Source organism: Dermacentor variabilis, chromosome 5 (genome assembly GCF_050947875.1).
Source record: "Dermacentor variabilis isolate Ectoservices chromosome 5, ASM5094787v1, whole genome shotgun sequence".
Classification (NCBI taxonomy): domain Eukaryota; kingdom Metazoa; phylum Arthropoda; class Arachnida; order Ixodida; family Ixodidae; genus Dermacentor; species Dermacentor variabilis.
This window is the reverse complement of record NC_134572.1, coordinates 179,786,895-179,808,074: the sequence shown is the minus strand read 5'-3', so window position 1 is coordinate 179,808,074 and position 21,180 is coordinate 179,786,895. Positions and strand designations below refer to the sequence as shown.

The 21,180-nt window shown below is 46.1% G+C and overlaps 1 protein-coding gene and 1 pseudogene across 1 annotated transcript in view; one reads left to right on the top strand and one right to left on the bottom strand.

The window, feature by feature from the left end:
* LOC142583726 (ipis-1-like) overlaps positions 1 to 7,919 on the bottom strand; it is a 43,318-nt gene extending 35,399 nt beyond the window's left edge. The window contains exon 1 of the mRNA XM_075694214.1: positions 7,768 to 7,919. Within this exon, the coding sequence (XP_075550329.1) occupies positions 7,768 to 7,919 (152 nt within the window). The remainder of the gene's footprint in view (positions 1 to 7,767) is intronic.
* A 12,717-nt stretch (positions 7,920 to 20,636) lies between these two features.
* On the top strand, positions 20,637 to 20,805 carry LOC142583846 (U2 spliceosomal RNA; annotated as a pseudogene).
* The last annotated feature ends 375 nt before the right edge of the window (positions 20,806 to 21,180 follow it).

The window sequence follows — 21,180 nt, the reverse complement described above, 5'->3', positions numbered from 1 at the left end:
TCCCCCTCACGGCTGGTATGCGTGAGGTATTTCAATAACAGTAAAATAAATAAAACAATCCAAAGAATTTCGACTGAAGCCGTCGATCAGTTTTCAGTTACTGTGATCACTGCCATATGATCATTCTTCGGGCCTGCGAGGTATTTAGAATAGATAAATGAATAATTTCAGTAGCAATTTACTTGTAGGCTCATTATAGCTGCTGGCATTTTTTCACAACAATTTTTGCCTCTTGAATCTGCATTTACTTTTTCCGTCAGCGCAATTTCGTGCGGTCTTTTCCTCGTCGCGACTGCGCTTTTCTTCCTCGTTACGAAGTCGTTACGAAAAGTTTTCTTGGCGTCTCGTTTTCCTGGCCGTCCTAGCTGACAGGTTGATACGGCAACAGATTTCATTGAAACAAAAATTATCTTGGCCACATCACTCATTGCTGGGACAGTAATTTTAAAAGTGACATATAGTTGGTACTGAGGTTGTGGCTTTCTCTGGCGATAGCATCATCTACAGACGAACACTCGATTCGCGTTCAAGCAGCCGCCGTTAAGTCATTGGGTCGTCGGCGAGCCGCTTTGAACTGACTGCCGAGTTACGCGATTGGACGACAGCTTCATTGCGCCTCCTGGTGAGGGCCAGGAGCGCGTAGCAGACTAAGTGCGCCACGCGCGAGATTGTTCTCCATTCGCGACCAATGAGCAAACGTCCATGAGTCGCTTCAAGATTCGCAAAGGTACACAGATCGGCACGTGGAGACCATTTCAAACACCTGTGCAACGTGAGGCAAATTCTTATCATCATCATCATCATCATCATCATCATCATCATCATCATCATCACCACCACCACCACCACCACCACCACCACCACCATCATCATCATCAGCCTAGTTAAGCCCACGGCAGGGCAAAGGCCTCTCCCATACTTATCCAACTACTCCCGTCATATACAAATTGTGGCCACGTCGTCCCTGCAAACTTCTTAATCTCATCCGCCCACCTAGCTTTCTTCCGTCCCTCGCTACGCTTCCCTCCCCTCGGAATCCAGTCCGTAAGCCTTACTGACCATCGGTTATCTTCCCTCCTCATTACATGTCCTGCCCAAGCCCCATTTCTTTTTCTTGATTTCAACTAAGATGTCATTAACTCGCGTTGGTTTCCTCACCCAATCTGCTGTCTACTTATCCCCCCTTAACGTTACACCCGTCATTCTTCTTTCCATAGCTCGTTGCGTCGTCCTCAATTTGAGTAGAACCCTTTTCGTAAGCCTCCAGGTCTCTCCCCGCACGTGAGTACTGGTAAGACACAGCTGTTATACACCTTTCTCTTGAGGAATAATGGCAACCTGCTGTTCATGATCCGAGAATCCCTGCCAAACGCCCCCAAGCCCATTCTTATTCTTCTGATTATTTCAGTCTCATGATCCAGATCCGCAGTCACTACCTGCTCTAAGTAGATGTATTCCCTTACCACTTCCAGTGCCTCGCTACCTATGGTAAACTGCTGTTCTCTTCCGAGACTGCTAAACATTAGTTTTCTGCAGATTAATTTTTAAACCCACTCTTCTGCTTTGCCTCTCCAGGACAGTGAGCATGCCTTGCAATTGGTCCCCTGAGTTACTAAGGAAGGCAATGTCATCAGGGAATCTAAAGTTACTAAGTTAGCTTACTAACTGTGTCTTGCTAGACATTAAATTATTGTTTTATTGTGGCTCCTCTAATATCGTGGATGCCTGGCTTCACTTTTGAGACATCATTTCCACTGCAGAAATTTTCTTTAAACCGACCCGCCTTTCTCAATTCATGGGCTCTTCACTTATTCACAAAAAGAGAAAATAAAAGCTAGCAGCGAAAGACGTTGAAGACTACGAGCCAGCTCATATTCCACTTGATGTATCGCGGCGCATCAGGCGCACACAACATAAATATTTTTTTTCCTTTTTGGTACAAGCCATGCGACACAGCCAGCAGCTGTCAATACTTTTGTAAGATACGGGGGTTTTAGCCCCCATGTGCCGTAGAGTTGTCGACAACACATGCGTGGCCACACACGTAGAGATTAGCTAACATTCATGCTAATCAGTACCAACGCGTCAGAGGGTTCGCTTTTCTAAGAAGGCACGTAGTGGCTCTTTGTGTACAGTGCAGTGTATAAAAGTTCGGCAGGTGTTGCACCCTTGTAATACAAGAAGGCGAAAGCCTGCTGCGTATTTGGCATCACATGACGAAATGTAATCGGCGTTAGACATATTTGTATAACATACTGGTAAGCCATTAGGTTATAGAATTGGGGCTAGACTTCTTGCAAGACGTAACGAGCCGCAATGCGAAGCACACGTGTGGCACCAAGGCGACCTCCTCGCCAAGGCCCAGCTGCACGCCCTTTTCCCGCAGTGGCTTACTTGGGAGGCCGTTCTCGCGAGCTGCAAGAAGCGCGCGCGCTCCTGCGTTGCTCGCCGCCGACAAACGCTGCCGCCGCCGCCGCCGCTCCGACGGTGACGTCAATGCTCAGAGTGCGCGCGCCCGCTTTTCTGCGCAACAACACGTGGTGCGGCAGCATTTACTAAACTTAAACTTCTGCAGACATTTAGGACTTCTTACGTGTGGAGATGCGAAAGCATTATACCGTTTGTATAATCGGAACGTCATCAGCGCTCATTTTTTACACTCATGACGTGGCTTCACCTCCTCCGCACCATGAAGTGTGCAGCCCAATGACGTACGCAAGAGGGCCGTGACGTGACGTGTGCAATAATGCTCCCACTGTGCACACCTTTGAAAGTCAGAACGTGGAGCAGCACTGGCTTCAGGGAAGGGTGCTCGTCTCGCATCCTTAAGGCCCGGGTTCGATTCCCACCCGGACCGAAATGTACCAAATTTTCTTTTCAAAGGCATCAGTTTACTTTGTTTACGGAAACTTCCCTGGGAAATGTGACGTCGATCCGAGCATTTCTTGACGGGCTTTAACTTGTCGCGGCGTCGGCCATTCTTTGTAACGGCGCAGTTTCGCCGAGGTCACTGGCTACATAGACACATAAGGCTGTTTCGCTTTAACGAAGATGATGATGGCTCAATGAACGTAAAGCGCGCAATAATTTGTTGAAGTATACTTCAATATCAACAAAAATCGTGCAGCAGTCAGCCGGACAGTTAGAAATTAGTGGTTCATCATACAGATACCAGATCTATCAGAAGTCAGCAGTTTAGATAACTGTGCGAAAAATATGAGTGCTACGCTGGGCCCCGGGGTAAGACGCCAATTCACTAATGTGCCTGTTCTCTTTTTTTCGTATACGGCAGCTTGTTTGACGTCGCAAAAAGCGTTTTTTCCCCTTACATCTGGCAAGGCAAGACGGAAGCGAGCAGCGCATCGTCACTAGGGCCGGACTGCCACACGCATCAGACAATCAAGTTACGCATTTTAGATTTTTTTGTGTGCCATTCTTACATACGCTTCAGAGTTCATGTAAAAAACAACGTAGTAAATCTGCCTATACGTATGACTGGACAGTGCTCTAAATCTAGCTGTGCAGTGGCTTGCGAACGCTTTACTTGCAGACATTTGGCATTCTCAAATCTAGATAGTGAGAATTTACAGAGAAGTTGTCAGCCTCTGGTTTGTCGTTATATTCTGCGACGTGCGGGAAAAAATTGTCTTAAGCGATTAAAAAAAAGACCTTCTACGATTGAAGGGAAAAGTGCATACAGTATTTGTTGTCACGCGCACAACCTGCAGCAAAGCATTTGTTGGCCCCGCCGTGGTTGCTCAGTGGCTATGGTGTTGGGCTACTGAGCACGAGGTCGCGGGATCGAATCCCAGCCACGGCGGCCGCATTTCGATGGGGGCGAAATGCGAAAACACCCGTGTGCTTAGATTTAGGTGCACGTTAAAGAACCCCAGGTGGCCAAAATTTACGGAGTCCTCCACTACGGCGTGCCTCATAATCAGAAAGTGGTTTTGGCACGTAAACCCCCAAATAATATTATTATTAAAGCATTTGTTTCAATAAAGAACAAACACGAACAAGCATCCAAACCACATCGGTGATGATACGGTGCTCCTGATAACAATGTAGAGCATGCAGCGCTCCCCGCATACGTTTCCCGGTAAAGACTACTATTGCGCAAGCTGCCGCGGCGACGGCAGCTTGCGACGTGGGGGAGTGACGTCCCTAGCCTATTATATATCAAAGAACCAGCCAAGCAATTGATTTTAGTGTTGTTTCAGCAGCGCTATGAGTAGGCATTAAAAATGTCATCTTGCTAAGCATTTGTGACACAATGCCGCATGTAGTTGGTGACCAGCGCACAAAAAATCAAATGGAACACCGCGCGGCATTTGCCTTCTGCGCGCGAGAGGAGTGGCTTCACTCCATAGCTGGAACATAACGCCGAACCTATGCGCAACTTTACTCCTTGGGGGTGCATATACAGGAACACTACACACGCACACCACAAAGCGCTTCGATGCGTCATCGAGGAAGCAAACGAACTTTGCCTCCGCGGCTTGGCTCGGCCGGCTCGTAGCCTCCGAGGTTTCACGGCTGCCTAATGCGATCTCGGAGGACACGCCTAGCTGCCAGCCTTCGCAGCACGCCGCAATGAGGGGCAGAAGTGAATGCATGGCCTAAGCCTGACCCCCAAGTTTACGCCGGGGAGACCTCGAAGGCCAAGGCCAACTGACGCTGCCTGTGTGGCTCGCCGTAGAGAGAGAGTAGTGCGTACACTAATATCTCGCCCCGCTGTGCGTAGCCGCGCAGGCTTGCGCGTCATCCCCGAAATTGCTCCAGGGCGATCTCGGAGGCCACATCCAGCTGCGCCTCCCCGCGTGTCGTGGCGCGCATTCCAAATGACTGCACTGATCTCTCGCACCAGCGCAGCGTGGCGCCAGTCGCGCAGCCAGTCACATGCAAGAAAGAGAGGTCAAGTAGAACTTGTTGCTGGGCGAGTTGGTTGGGATCTAAAGTATACATTGTTGCGCCAAAAAAGGAAAAACTTGGGAAGGAAGAGTACGAAAAGACAGATTGAGCGCTGAGACAGATTCAGCGCTCAATCTGTCTTTTCGTACTCTTCCTTCCCAAGTCTTTATTTTCCTTTTTTGGCGCAACAATGTATTCTTTAAAGAGAGGTCAGTGGAGAAGTGCAGTAGTGAGCCGCTGCTTGCGCGCCATATAGTTAATATGTTGTGCACAGGTGCGTCGATTCGCGCGGCGGTGAGAAACACCAGTATTGCTCCACAGCGTATTCGATGCGGCGACGCGGGAGTTTTGACTTGGCGTGTCGAACGAGTGCCGGATTACACGGAAAGCGATGTACTGCGTACGCAACCGACGGACATATTTCGGTTCCGGAGACATATCTAGCTTGTTATACTCATCGTCAAGACAATTTAATTAGAACGAGGTTCCATATACAATGATAATTTCAAGGCGAATTTCATTTACTTCTTTAAGTCCATTATTTAATTCTATCCCGTTTCATTATAGCGAGGTTTGAGTGTAGTTACCTGGAGGTAAAGGTAGCGCTGCGGTGATCTTGTATTCATGAGTATGCTGGCAAATGTGTTCACACATTGCTTGGATGGCCTTGGCAGCATGAAAATGCGTCTGGCGAACAGCGCTCCCTACGACTCAACAGGTGAGTCCCCACTAAAAAAACTTAGTAAAGTGTTTTTCTGCATTGTAGTATAACACCGCATTTCATAAAACATATCCGTAAATCACGAATAGTACCAGCCGGTCGCTATCAAGTTCGAGGGAAGACGAGAACGTCGTGCTTTACTCTTACTTGGTTTAAATCGCAAATCGAAGATCTAGGTGAGGTGGTACATGTGTTTAATTGTAAGTGGAGCAGAACTTTAGTGCAGTTTACACAGCTTGATAGTTTCACAGCACAAAATTCTCAGCCTCGTAGATGCGGCATATCTGCCCACGGTAATAGTTTCGGGTGCCAAAGATCGAACGATTGTAAAATCCCGCAGCGTTGATGATAATGCAGCGAGGCGGGATGTGCCGCCTAACTTGGCGGTTGTCCATGATGCACCGCCTGTCACACCGGTTCTAACGTGTGGCCTCGTGCTCACGTTCGGTTTTCTGCGCAGTCTGATTGTATTTCTCAGGTACGTTGACGGGTAAGGATTAGAGCGAGACCACCTTGAAAAGAAAGGTTGTGGCGCTAAACATACACACAAATATGTTAATTAAATTACGGCATTTTACGTGCCGCATGCCGCAGACACGCCATAGCGAGTGACTGCATATTTTCACCACTTAAGTTCTTCGTACGCGAGAAGCTTTGCGTTTATCCTCCATGGAAATACGGTCGCCATGGATCCCGTGACCTCGAGCTAACCTGTGCACGCAACGCCATAGGTATTTGGCTGCCGTGGCGGGAATAAATATGTTTCGGGAATTCGTTCCGTGATTTCCCACATTCTTCGTACTGTATGAAAGTATTTGGGGGCCTGGCCGGCTAACATTGAATGTGCGTTGAAGGGAGCATTGTCAATCTTTTAATCGAGTCAAAAAATTGAAATCTTACAATCCACTATCACGAGTGAGCCAGTTTTCCTCTGCTCAAGGACACCAATGTATTAATGGCACTAATGAAACAGGTGTCAGTTCACGAGATATGTTGCCGTGTCCTTCCAAATACAGCGCATGTCACATCTTTGCACCACTGCCCCTCTGTATAACCCTAAACAAAAAATATCTTCTTTTTCTTGAAATTTTGTGATTTGAAAACTATTTAAATCTTGGTTATTTCAGAAGCTTCATCTTACCTTGTTACTTCTTCTGTTGGTTTTCATTAAGTGTTTGCAGTGAGCGATAAAACTTGGCCATGACTTGTATTTATAGAGTCTGCTCGCTTTTATTAAGCATACAACAGTGCCAACAAAGTCAACAGCAGTGGTAACGCTATCGATTAATTTTTTTGTGTGTATTTACACTATAGAAGGCGTGTTTTGGGTAGCTTTCCTAACCTCATATGGTCTACATATATAAGAAACAATTTTAGAGGCCAGATGCTCCACAACGAGGTCTAGGCGCATATTTTCTGAAAAGCGTTTGAGCGTCGGTTAAACGACACCAGGCGATCAATAACAAAAAAAAATACGGAGCTCTCCACTCCACTATGACCCACGCCATAATCCAAGACTAAACAACTGAATACGCGGACACAGTAAAGGCACATTACAAGAGAATAGGCTTCGCTGTTGTATATACCATGCTCTCACGTTATAGCACATGCGCTGCGGGAGAACGCAAATATCATGGACCCATCAATAAATCAGACATATTTGCTCCCGCTATGGAACGACATGACAAGTATGGACTCAATCTCCACTAAGAAGCTTGCGCTGGTGAGGGCCTTCAAAGGGTTAAAGTAACATACCCGTCTATATAGACATCGGTTACTCGCAGGTCCTTTGGCAGCATCTGGAACATCTGTGCGCATTAAAAAGCGTAGTTTTAGCGCACACGACAAAGGAAACAAGAACGACAGACACACACATTTGTGTGTGTGTGTGTGTGTGTGTGTGTGTGTGTGTGTGTGTGTGTGTGTGTGTGTGTGTGTGTGTGTGTGTGTGTGTGTGTGTGTGTGTGTGTGTGTGTGTGTGTGTGTGTGTGTGTGTGTGTGTGTGTTTCTTTTTGTCGCCACGTGTGTAGGCCACGCTATACGCCTTTGCGCCCTAGTATGACGTGTCAGCGAGACCAACGCGAGACGCTGCTGAGCGACTGCACTGTGGCGAATCAGTGCCGACGACGACGCACCTTTGAACCTCGCTGCGCGGCTCTGCTGGCTCCTTGGTCGAGCACGAGGTGTCTGCGTAGCTGCGCTCTGAAGAGCTCGAGCTCCACTCGCCAGGACACCCGCTCAGCGTCATCGAAGACCTGCGCCGGCTCGTGCTCGAACGGCGACGCATGGCTGGCGGCAGGACAGTCCGCTTCTTCTGCCTCGTCTCGCGTAAGCGGCAAGTTTTTCGTGGTCATGATGATGGCCTCCGAAAATGGCACAAATCGACTTCCGCAGATACATTAAGAGTGCATTGGCAGAACAGACAATGAAACGATAGAGATTGACAGACTCAACTTCAGTTTACATCGGCGTAAAGCGAAGCAGTCTTGGTGTAATTGGCTCATGAACATACTTGTGTACGCCTGCGTACTTAAAGTATGGTTTGCGAGGGATAAGTATTAGTACTAAGGAGCGGCATGTTTAAAGAAGAAATTATTTTGTTTGCAGTGAATTATACACAGGCTGGATAATATATCCGGTCGGAATCCATGCCCGAAATCCGGCATAAAAAACTCGAATCCATTAGAAAAAAGCTATTCGATATAATAAAGGCGTTATAAATCGTTAAAATTTCTTGCACTCTTCTAACCTTCCCTTCTTGAACCTCTCTTCGCTAATAGAGCGGCGTAATGTAGAAAGTTTTGAAATGCCTTCCACTACCATTAACTCTGAACGTTCCTCATCCTTGGAATGCATTAAATTTGCTAAAGCGTCTACACACGGAATTTTCACCCACTAAATACAACACCCCTGTACGTTCGCACTGACCAATTCAAATATGGTTTTTCCCCCCCGATCCATATAATTGTAGAACCAGCTTCCCCGAAAACTGACAGCTGATAATTTTGTTAAAACAATCAATGGTTCATACCCATGATGTATGTATTGAGACCGTCTTTCTTCTTTTTCATATTATGTTCACTAATGGTTTGATGTGTGCCTTGTACCTTTGACTTATCGTGTACCCCCTTTTGCAGTGTGTGTGTGGCACCGTAAATTTTGTACCCGACTCCTGCGATAAACCTCTTAGGTTTGCAGTATGTATAAATAAATAAAATGAATAAATATCCCCCATATTTGAATCCATTACTATATGTGTGTGCGCACGTTTGTGTGTGCATGTGTGTGTGTGTGTGTTCATGGTGTCGTGTTACACACGTGATGTTTATGCTGCGTCGGTTTCTCCCAGTCGAACAGCTCATCGAAACGCGCCAGGCGCCTCCAAGCGCTGGCTAGGGCGCGGTAAGGGGTGTTCTATGCAGCTTATCAATGCATGCCTCCGCGGTGCTTTATAGCTGCACTTCCCTTGGGTCTGCGGCGTGTGTTAGGCAAACACTCGAGAGGCGAATGCAGCGTGCGAGCGAGAGTTCCTTTCCGCACCAGCAGATGGCGTTCGCCTCCGACCATCAGCGCTTGAGAGAGATTTACCTAGAAAATACCGTTTGCGTTGAATGGGAAGGGATGAGGAGCGAGGAGAAAATTCACATCAAGAAGGGACTGAGGCACGGGTGCCCTTTATCCCCGCCGCTGTTTATGATGTACATGCTGAGGATGGAGAGGGTGCTAGGAGGAAGTAGTATCGGGTTTAATCTCTCATACGAACAGGCGGGTACAGTAGCAGAGCAGCAACTCCCAGGTTTGTTTTATGCGGGCGACTTTGTGTTGCTAGCCTACAAGCAAAGTGATTTGCTACATCTGGCTAATATCTGTGGACAGCAAGGCAACAATTTAGGTTCGAAATTTCGTGAACAGTGAACAGACAGTGCAAATAAAGGGCCAAGAAATACCTCGGCTAACAGGATATAAACACCTTGGTATATGGATAAACGAAGGCAAAAGATATATGGAAACACAGGAAAAAACCATAACAGTATGAGGGAAGAGAAATGCAGCCATAATTAAGCACAGAGCGCTATGGGCATACAATAGGTACGAGGTCCTCCGAGGTACGTGGAAAGGTGTAATGGTTCCAGGACTTACTTTTGGAAATGCAGTTGTTTCCTTTAAATCAGGGGTACAATCAGGACTCGACGGGAACCAAAGCTCAGTGGGTCGCCTCGCATTGGGCGCTCACGGGAAGACTACAAATGAAGCTGTGCAGGGTGATATGGGCTGGACTAGTTTTGAAGTGAGTGAAGCTCGCAGTAAAATTGAGTATGAAGAACCGCTGAGGAATATGGAAAAAAGTAAATGGGCTGGGAGAGTGTTCAGGCATGTGCACAGGAATAACGTTGATTAACAGTGGAGGAAAAGAACAAGGAAGCTTATCAGCATATCCTGTAGGGTGGGCAACACAGCAACAATGAAGGTCAAGAGGAAAGTCAGAGAGGCTGAAATAATCTCATGGGTGGCGGCAATGGAAAAGACACCTGCCATGAGTAACTATTTACGAGGAAAAAATGAAATCACGAAAGAAACAATTTATGATAACTCAAAGGGAAGCTCAATACTTTTCGAACCGAAACCGGGATGCCTTAGAACACACACCTATAAAGCAAGATATAAGAAGGAATAAGCAGCATGGGCTTGAAGCGGTAATGCTAGGGAAACGACGGAGCATGATTTATTAGAATAATAAGACGTCTACCCAGCAGTCGATTTAGGCACCAGTGGCCTCCTTGAAGCCCTTGGGTCCAGCGGGAGCAGTGGTAAAGCAAACATGTCCGCAGTAGGCATTAGTAAGAGGCGATTGGAGGATTGGTGGAAGAATTGTAGGGAAACGACAAAAAACAGAGACGTACAAAAGCTCAGTTCGCATTAGGGGATCAGAAAATTTGGGCGTGGTAGTTCACAGTGTTTTTTTTTTTCATTGTTTAACCTAGGTTGGACATTAGGCAGTATAATAGCAAGAGCTTGCTGGCGCAACCCACCGCCCCGTTCCAAAAAGGACGCTCATAACATCCATCCATCCATCCATCCATCCATCCATCCATCCATCCATCCATCCATCCATCCATCCATCCATCCATCCATCCAGCGGTGGCGCCGGCGGTGCGGGGGAAAGAAAGATAAAACGAAATAGGAAGCTCGCCTTCGCGCACATATGTTCGGTACAAGCGTTTGTTGGTAAAGATTACGGTTCCATAACTGCAGTTGCCGGGAAGCGGTGACTAGCATGCGCAGCAAAAAAAAACTATGGCGTTTTACTTGCCAAAAGTACGATCTGATTATGAGGCAAGCCGTAGTGGGGGACTACAGGAATTTGGACCCCCTGGTGTTTTTTTTTTAGGTGCACCTAAATCTCAATGCACGGGTATTTTCGCATTTCGCCCCCATCGCAATGCGGCCGCCGTGGCTCAGGGATTCCATGCCCCGACCTCGTGCTTAGCAGCGAAACACCATGGCCACTAAGCAACCACGGCGGTGAGCATGCGAAGCAGGGAGTGACCAATTACACTTTGGTGCCGCCATTGGAATCTGAACCTGGCAACGTTTAACGTTAGAACGTTATCTAGTGAGGCGAGTCTAGCAGTGGTATTGGAGGAATTAGAGGGTAGTAAATGGGATATAATAGGGCTCAGTAAGGTTAGGAGGACAAAAGAAGCATATACAGTACTAAAAAGCGGGCACGTGCTGTGCTACCGGGGCTTAGCGGAGAGACGAGAACAAGGAATCGGATTCCTGATTAATAAGGAAATAGCTGGTAACATACAGGAATTCTATAGCATTAACGAGAGGGTGGCAGGTCTTGTTGTGAAACTTAATAAGAGGTACAAATTGAAGGCAGTACAAGTGTACGCCCCTACATCCAGTCATGATGACCAGGAAGTCGAAAGCATTTATGAAGACGTGGAATCGGCGATGGGTAAAGTCAAAACAAAATACACTATACTGATGGGCGACTTCAATGCCACGGTAGGCAAGAAGTAGGCTGGAGACAAGACAGTGGGGGAATATGGCATAGGCTCTAGGAATAGCAGAGGAGAGTTAGTAGAGTTTGCAGAACAGAATAATCTGCGGATAATGAATTCCTTTTTCCGCAAGAGGGTTAGCCGAAAGTGGACGTGAAGGAGCCCGAATGGCGAGACTAAAAATGAAATCGACTTCATACTCTGAGCGAACTCTGGCATCATACAAGATGTGGACGTGCTCGGAAAGGTGTGCTGCAGCGACCATAGGATGGTAAGAACTCGAATTAGCCTTGACTTGAGGTGGGAACGGAAGAAACTGGTACATAAGAAGCCAATCAATGAGGTAGCGGTAAGAGGGAAACTAGAGGAATTCCGGATCAAGCTACAGAACAGGTATTCGGATTTAACTCAGGTAGAAGACCTTAGTATTGAAGCAATGAACGACAATCTAATGGTCATCATTAAGGAGTGTGCAATAGAAGTCGGTGGTAACGCCGTTAGACAGGAAACCAGTAAGCTATCGCAGGAGACGAAATATCTGATCAAGAAACGCCAATGTATGAAAGCCTCTAACCCTGCAGCTAGAATAGAACTGGCAGAACTTTCTAAGTTAATCAACAAGCGTAAGACAGCTGACATAAGGAACTATAATATGGATAGAATTGAACATGCTCTCAGGAATGGAGGAAGCCTAAAAGCAGTGAAGAAGAAACTAGAAATAGGCAAGAATCGCATGTGTGCGTTAAGAGACAAAGCCGGCAATATCGTTACTAATATGGATGAGATAGTTCAAGTGGCTGAGGAGTTCTTTAAAGATTTATACAGTACCTGTAACACCCACGACGATAAGGTGAGAGAGAATAGTCTAGAGGAACTTGAAATCCCACAAGTAACGACGGAAGAGGTAAAGAACGCCTTGGGAGCTATGCAAAGGGGGAAGGCAACTGGGGAGGATCAGGTAACAGCAGATTTGTTGAAGGATGGTGTGAACACTGTCCTAGAAAGAATGGCCGCCCTATATACACAATGCCTCATGACCTCGAACGTACCGGAATCTTGGAAGAACGCTAACATAATCCTAATCCATAAAAAAGGGGACGCTAAAGACTTGAAAAATTATAGACCGATCAGCTTACTGCCCGTTGCCTACAAAGTATTAACTAAGGTAATCGCAAATAGAATCAGGAATACCTTAGACTTCTGTTAACGAAAGGACCAGGCAGGATTCCGTAAAGGCTACTCAACAATAGACCATATTCACACTATCAATCAAGTGATAGAGAAATGTGCAGAATATAACCAAACCTTATATATAGCTTTCATTGATTACGAGAAAGCGCTTGATTCTGTCGAAACCTCAGCAGTCATGGAGGCATTACGGAACCAGGGTGTAGATGAGCCATATGTAAAATTACTGGAAGATATCTATAGCGGCTCCACAGCACCGTAGACCTCCACAATGAAAGCAACAAAATCCGAATAAAGAAAGGCGTCAGACAGCGAGATACGATCTCTCCAATGCTATTCACAGCATGTTTACAGGAGGTATTCAGAGACCTGGAGAGGGAAAAATTGGGGATAAAAGTTGAAGGAGAATACCTTAGCAACTTGCGATTCGCTGGTGATATTGCCTTGCTTAGTAACTCAGGAGACCAATTGCAATGCATGCTCACTGACCTGGAGAGGCAAAGCAGAAGGGTGGGTCTGAAAATTAATCTGCAAAAAACTAAAGTAATGTTTAACAGTGTCGGAAGAGAACAGCAGTTTACGATAGGTAGCGAGGCACTGGAAGTGGTAAGGGAATACATCTACTTAGGGCAGGTAGTGACCACGGATCCGGATCATGTGACTGAAATAACCAGAAGGATAAGAATTTGGCTGGGTTGCCTTTGGCAGGCATTCTCAAATCATGAACAGCAGGTTGCCACTATCCCTCAAAAGGAAAGTGTATAATAGCTGTGTGCTACCAGTACTCACATATGGGGCAGAAACCTGGAGGCTTACGAAAAGGGTTCTGCTGAAATTGAGGACGACGCAACGAGCTATGGAAAGAAGAATCATGTGTGTAACGTTAAGGGATAAGAAAAGAGCAGATTGGGTGAGGCAACAAACGCGGGTAAATGACATCTTAGTTGAAATCAAGAAAAAGAAATGGGCATGGGCCGGATATTTAATGAGGAGGGAAGATAACCCATGGTCATTAAGGGTTACCGACTGGATGGCATGGGATGGGAAGCGTAGCAGGGGGCGGCAGAAAGTTAGGTGGGCGGATGAGATTAAGAAGTTTGCAGGGACGGCATGGCCACAATTAGTACATGATCGGGGTAGTTGGAGAAGTATGGGAGAGGCATTTGCCCTGCAGTGGGCGTAACCAGGCTGATGATGATGATGATGATGATGATGATGATGATGATGATCTATACGAAGAACCCGACCAGCAAGTTGTTGGTGCTGTGACAGTGCTATGGCAAGGCCTTGCATCGTGACGCCTTAAGAGCTCTTAAGAGCGACGTGCACACGAGGCACGGTGAAAGTGCGGACAGGTGCATTTCTCTTCTCGCTGGTCCACTCTATAGGGGCACGTGGCAGCGGCGCAAGCCAAGTCGCAGGCTGTTGATGGATGGATGGATGGATGGATGGATGGATGGACGGACGGACGGACGGACGGACGGACGGACGCTACTTTGTTGAACGTCCGGCAAAGTTTAACGCAACCCCGGTTTAGATCTCCCACACGGCGACGTCGCATGGATGTTATGAGCGTCCCCTTTGGAACGGGGCGGCGGCTTGCGCCACCAAGCTCTTGACCCACGTCAAGGCCCTGCCTCAACATCACCTCGCGGGCTTGCTTGACTGCCCACGTCTGGATGCGGAAGTCAGAACTGCGCAGAACGGCGCCCCACCTCGACTACGGGGTCTCCGGAGCAAAAGCCATCCTTCCTATAACAAAACTGTACTCTCACAGCATGTGTTTGAGAGTTATTGGTCTTTCCTGGGGCATTTTGCACGTTTCGTCCTGATGCTTATCTGGGAAGATACGCTTCATTAGTAATAGGTTAGGGAAGGTCTTCGTCTGGAGCTCTCTCCAGGCGACACTCTTGGGCAAAAAAAAAAAGAGTAACCGCCAATTTCATGCTAACTAAATCACCCTGCTTGCTGCCCCAATACACACTAGCGCCACATTCCCCTATATTAATTATTTTATGAAACTATGCTTGAAACAGTAAACTCGTAAGCTACTTCATTGTACCGTTCCTAGATGACGCTATTCCGTAAATGCGTTCGTAGCTAGTGGCCAGATACGTGCGAAAAAATTTATGAGCAGCCTGTAACAGTAGTCAATGAAACCAACATCACAATGTTGTTCACATACCGGGCGTTTCAGCGAACACGTTGAAAAATTTCGTTAAGTTGCCTGTGGCAGATAGCACAATTCCAGCCCATGAGTTGGTCTACTGGAAGAGGCGGACGTTACTTGTACAAAGAATTGAAATGTATTATGGAATAATTAAGAAAGCACTAATTACGTGTTTAACTAATTACCTTATGGCACATATTTATTTTTAGAAATTGTAGTCGGAAATTTCGCAAGACATATATTTGGAACGAATTCTCAGGATGACACAAGTTTTGAGATATTACATCCCTAAGTTTGCGGAGAAATGCATTGGCGTTCGAGCTTCTTTTGCCCTTCAATGCATAAAACGACGTTTTGTTAAGAAATCAAGGGGGACGGCAGTGCCTTTCGACTGAAAGTCTAACGGCGCATATGACGTAAATGGTGTCATCCTCATAATTCTGTTCGGTTCACACAGAAAGGAACCGGTTCCATTGAACGGCTCACCGGTTCACTTAATGTTGCAACCTGTTGTGGTATCCCTAGTCGAGTTATTTGCCTCTGAGAAAAATGATATATGGCTTAGTAGAAAAAGCGTGTCAAATGCATTTTGACTTTGCTTAATCACTATGGAATGGAATGGAATGGAAAACTTTATTGACTATTTTAAGGTTCTAGCGGGTCGAGGCCGAAGTCTTCATTCTTGAAGCTTGGGTCCTCTTCAGCCATGAATGGGCCCCTAGTCCAGGGCTCCACTGAGCCGGGCCGCCTCGCACGCGTGCGCTATTAGAGCTCTTTGAGCCTCTAGCTCGCGGCTGGTGAGCCAGCTCTCCCATTGCTCCGCAATTGGTGTTTTGTGTTTGTGGAATGCCTGGTTTCTTGTACACTTCCATGTAATGTGGTATAATGTTGGTTTAGCTCCACACGACAGACAGGTTGCGCTATACTGCGTGGGGAACATCCTACTTAGTATGTGTAAGTTTGGGAAGGAGCCCGTTTGCAGTCTCCGCCATCCTGCGGCCTCCTCCTTTGTTAATGCTTTATGTGGTGGGGGATATTGATATCTTAGCCCCTTATAGAGGTTTAATAGCTCTGAATAGCTGTTCCCGCAGTTGACCTGTGGCCCCTCTGGGGTGGTTGACGTTCCTGCTCCGCTGGTCATCCCTCGGGCTAGGCTGTCTGCCCCTTCGTTGCCTCTGATCCCTGCGTGGCTTGGTATCCAGATAATGTTATGTGTGGGTTGTCCCTCAGCGATTGGAACTCTGCTGAGGATCTTGAGCGTCGTGTTACTAATTCTGCCTCTTATATAGCTCCGGCACGCCTCTTTTGAATCTGTTAGAATATTGAGGGATATTCCTGTTCTATAACCTTCTTCCGCTGCCAGTGCGACAGCAATTTCCTCTGCCTCAGTTATGTTAGCCACCTCGGCCCTGAGTCCTCTGATTAATTCTCCTTGATTATTTACTACTACCTCTGCCGCGTTGTTCTTGTGTGCCTGTGAGTATAGGGACGCATCGGTATAGACTGTATTGTCCCGATGTCCCATCGTCTTTTCGTAATACTCTGCCCTAGCCTGTCTCCTACTCGCATGGAGGTTTGGGTCCATGTTGCGAGGGATAGGTTGTATGCGTAGTTTCTTTATTAGTGGGTCTGGTATTGTGGCCCTGCTACTTTGTGGTTTTTCTACTTCCCGATCTAGCTTTGTCAGGAGCGCCCTTCCCATTGTTGTATTGCTGAGTCTTCGTACTTGTGCCTTGAGCTGGTATTCCCTTAGTTCTTCAAAAGTGTTGCTGATTCCAAGTTGCATGAGTTTGTCGTTGGATGTGTTCCTTGGGAGGTGGAGAGCTGTTTTATACGCTTTCCGGAGGATCGTCTCCACTTGCTCTTTTTCGGTTTTGGTGATTGCATGGTACGGCAGTGAGTATGTGACCCGGCTGACTATCAGGCTGTTGACCAACCTGAGTGTGTCCTCCTCTTTCATGCCGTATCTCTTGTGTGTCACTCTGCTAATCAATCGGCCCACCTGTCCTGCTGCTTTGTTTAGCAGGCCGATTGTGTGGCTGCATTTCCGGCTTCCTTGCAGCCACATGCCGAGGACTCTAATCATCTTTTGTTCCGGGATGTTCTGTCCTTCTAGCCTTACTTCGAGCAGGGCATCAGTGGGGTGTCTGCCCACCCTGAGGAGTTCAGATTTCTCCGTGGAGCATATGAGGCCTCTTTGCTTTGTGTATTTTTCGATGCAGGCGGCAGCTTCTTGTAGTGCCTCTTGTTTATCCCCTAGTGAGCCTTGAGTAGTCCAGATCGTTATGTCGTCCGCGTACATTGCGTGACTGATTCCTTGGATCTTGCTAAGTTTCTTGGCAAGGTTGACCATTGCTATGTTGAAGAGTACTATATATTTTTCTTCTAGAAGCGCGACATTTTAATACTAATGAGCCATTATTTTCTGGTATTGGCAATAAAATGCTTCTGATACTGTAACTGATGCGTCACTGAGTACGAGGCGTTCACTCTCTCCTCGCCGTGCTGACGACCGCTGACGAAAGTGCGGTGCCAGGTAAACACTAGCGCGCAAACGAACGTTCGGAAAGCGAGGTGCTTGCACCTCCCTTTTGAGCAATATTTAAGCATTATTTTTTTGCAAAAGCGGTAATTCGGTCAGAGATATTTCAGCACCCGAAAACACTGGCGACAATGTTCCCGCCATTTTAAATAAATTTGGTCTTGGCAGCATTTGTTGTCGTTCGGGAACAGCGGCTTCAATTTTGTAATTGTGCCGTTTGTAAGAAACCCTTATAACGCAGGGCAGAGCTTGCATACGTAATTTGTTGGAAAGTTTGCCAATAGTTGACGCTACTCTGACTTCACCTGCGTATTGCGCATAACCTACATCTTACATTCACCGGATTTGAATAAAATGCCTAAATTAGTTCACCTAGGACACCGCAAAAAAGTATAACAAACCTCCAAAGAGGAAAAAAGGGTTTGGTAATCATTTTCGAAGCCTCTTAGACTTAAACGTGAAAACGTTGAGATGCATTACGCATAGCGTCCTCTCCCACCCCTTTTTCTTTTTCAGAAAATTTGAGGCGTGAATTTGCACAAGCAGGTGGGGTTTCATCCCGCAATGTCGCAAGTGATTCGAGTAGCAAAATGAACAGTAGAGAACAACATGTCCTCTACGCCCCTCCCCCGTGCGCACACACACAGGTCAGCAAAATATGAAAACTCAGATTAATAAAAGTGAATTTCCATGGTCATGGAACATGGCATACATGGTCCTTAGCTTCAAAAATATTGAGCTGCAAAGAATTCCACTCTCCAATAGATCGAAACAAAAAACTGTGCTAATGACTGTTCAGTCTTTGAAAAATCGGAGATGACACCTACATCGATTCCTAAGAGGCTTCAGATATTCACCGGTTAGTACAGTAATTTTACCAAATAAAATTCTATGAATTCTGTGTATCGGTTTTAGTATCATTCCACTGAAAAATGGTCCGTGACGGTTGGTAGCGGTTTTTGTTCACATGCAAGCATTTTCGGAGCGAAATAACGATAAAAACATAGAATCTATTGTTATCAATAAGTGAATTGTCAATTCTGAGAGCGTGCTCAGTGCCTTGAGTGAAGGCACCCATCATGATCTGAGAAGCAGTACGTCACGGACAAAATGCGAGACCACTGTTGCAATGAAATGCACTTAAACGACCATAAACGAATGATAAAAAATCATGAGCCATTCGACTTTGTGAAGGTGGATGACCAGGCAAGTTGTTTAGCATACGACACAGAGGTGACGCAGCACTTTGAACATAGGTACGGACCCATTTACCGTGATTTTTATATACATTGGCGAGGACTACGGGACCACCACCCCGAGGAGGCAGAGATAACTGGACACGCGTGATGTTTCGACGGGACCGCCACCCCGTGAGAGCAGAAGGAGGGGGAAGGAGATAAGCAAGCGCTTCGACCGCCAACAAAGAGAGAGCGGTGCGAACGCACACATGAATGCAGCTTTTCGTGCACAAGACGGGGACGAATTGACAACGAATTGACCGAAGTTATTTAATGGTGTTCTTTAAACAACCTACTTTTTAAACCGCTTAAAACTCAGTTCATGATTTTTGAATCATCTCAAAAAGTTCTCCCCTATCTACCGCAACTATCCAAAGGCCATCACTTAATCCCAGCGGCCAATTGTGTAACTTTCCTTGGCATAAAATTAGACCCTAACTTTAAGTTTAATTATCATATTGCTTATGTTGGGCAAAAAAGTGCCTTTGGCTTAAGAGCTCTCATTAAATCTCGCCCATTTTGTTCCGTTCACTCCACATTGTCTTTATACTTTGCCTTCATACATAGTCACTCTACATAGGGCAACACTACGCGAGGAAATACATATATCTGTCACCTTTTGTCCACGCAGCACATTCAGAACCAGGCCATTCGCATCGTTACCAACAGTTCTTTTTACTCAAGTGCTGTTCCGTTCCTACAGGCTAACTTCATGCTTGCTATATTATTCTTCCTTCATTCTTCCTATCTGGTTTGTTTCAATTTAAATAACTTCTCTCTATTTAAATTACTTAACAAACAACTCGCGTTTCATTTAATAGATTCTAGATTGCTCACAAATACCAATAGCACTAGGTTTACCCATAATCACAATTTGCTATTACCTATATGCAACACGAATTATGGCAAAATGACTTGCTCCTTCACAGCGATTCAACTGTGGAATGACTTACGCCATGCTCTTAAATCATCATCATCCTTGCACGCATTCAAATGTGCACTTAAAAATTTCATTTTGTGTAACTAGTTGTCCTGATTAACTTACTTTCTATATAAAGTGTATACTTCTTTATTAAATAGGTTATGACAATTTAGATTGGTAACGTACGAATTTTTTTATGTATCGCTCCTTTTATGAAAATCGAATGTGTTCCTTTTCACTACTTCGTGCACTTTTTATTTGCATATATATTGCATAATTTTAGACTGCTGCATTAATTAATCATTTTGTACCAATCTTCCTAACCGAGGGTACCCGCTGCAGTCTTCTGACTTCGGGATCCTCGCCTGTATACTACTAACAACCAACTGTGCATCTTGAAATAATAATAAACTGCAATAAAACTGAAACAGAGCCTGAGACACACGAGTGCAGACTTACAACATTGTTTTATTTTGAAGAAAGTGACCACATATATGGAGAAATCATCGAACCAGATTGATTGACAGGTTAGGTGACACCTGTGTGTCAAAACCGTTCATCGCCCTTTCCTGCAAGGAGTTATCCTTGCGTATAGAGATAGGAATTTTCTGCGGATGGCGCACACGGGATGTGTCACATATTCCGCTATATGTGACTTATATGTGGTCACTTGCTTAAAAATGAAACAACGTTGTAAGCCAGCGTTCGTGTGTCTCAGCCTCTTCTTTGTCCTCATCTTGTGCGGAAAAAACTTCATTCGTGTCACTTACCAGTCACCTTAGCGAACGTAGGCATGGCCGACGCGTGTTAAACTGTAGTTAGTGGTACCCAGGAATAGGGGCCTCGACCCTGCGCAAATGCGGATGAAGACCGTGAAGACGGCCGACCACATCTACTACCACTAATTTCTAACCAATTAGAGCAAATAAAGTTATTCCTTCTCCTAGTATCTGTTCTTAGCAGCTTAATATTTGATACGGGTAGTATTGTGGCCCAAGATATTAAACCTACTTTTGCATGTTGGCGGAGTGCTTGAAGTCTGCCTCACCTCCGCCGCGAGTCGGCTCGGTATTGCACCATGTTCGGGATCGGCCCACGATTCTTGGTCTACGGAAATCGATCCGCCGGAAACTAGCCATATACAGCTTCGCTGTAAAATTTCGGTAACAAAGCGTTGTACCCGTAGAAAACGAAACAATAATCTTGTCAGCGCGCAAGCCCTAGGTTTTGCTACGATGGTGACCTTTTAATGCAGCGAGCGACCGGATTAGATTATTGGAGCTCTGGACCGACTATCGCTCGCACTATTCCGGTCTGAGATACGTGCTAATGCGGAAGTTGCCTGAAGTCCGTTGCTTCAGATTGCCGACTTTCCTCTTGGACCAAAAGCCGACAGCAAATATTTCGGTTTCGCTCCTAAACAAAATAATAAATAAGGTTTTGGTTACGTTATCGTATGGCTCAGAAAGATTGTTTT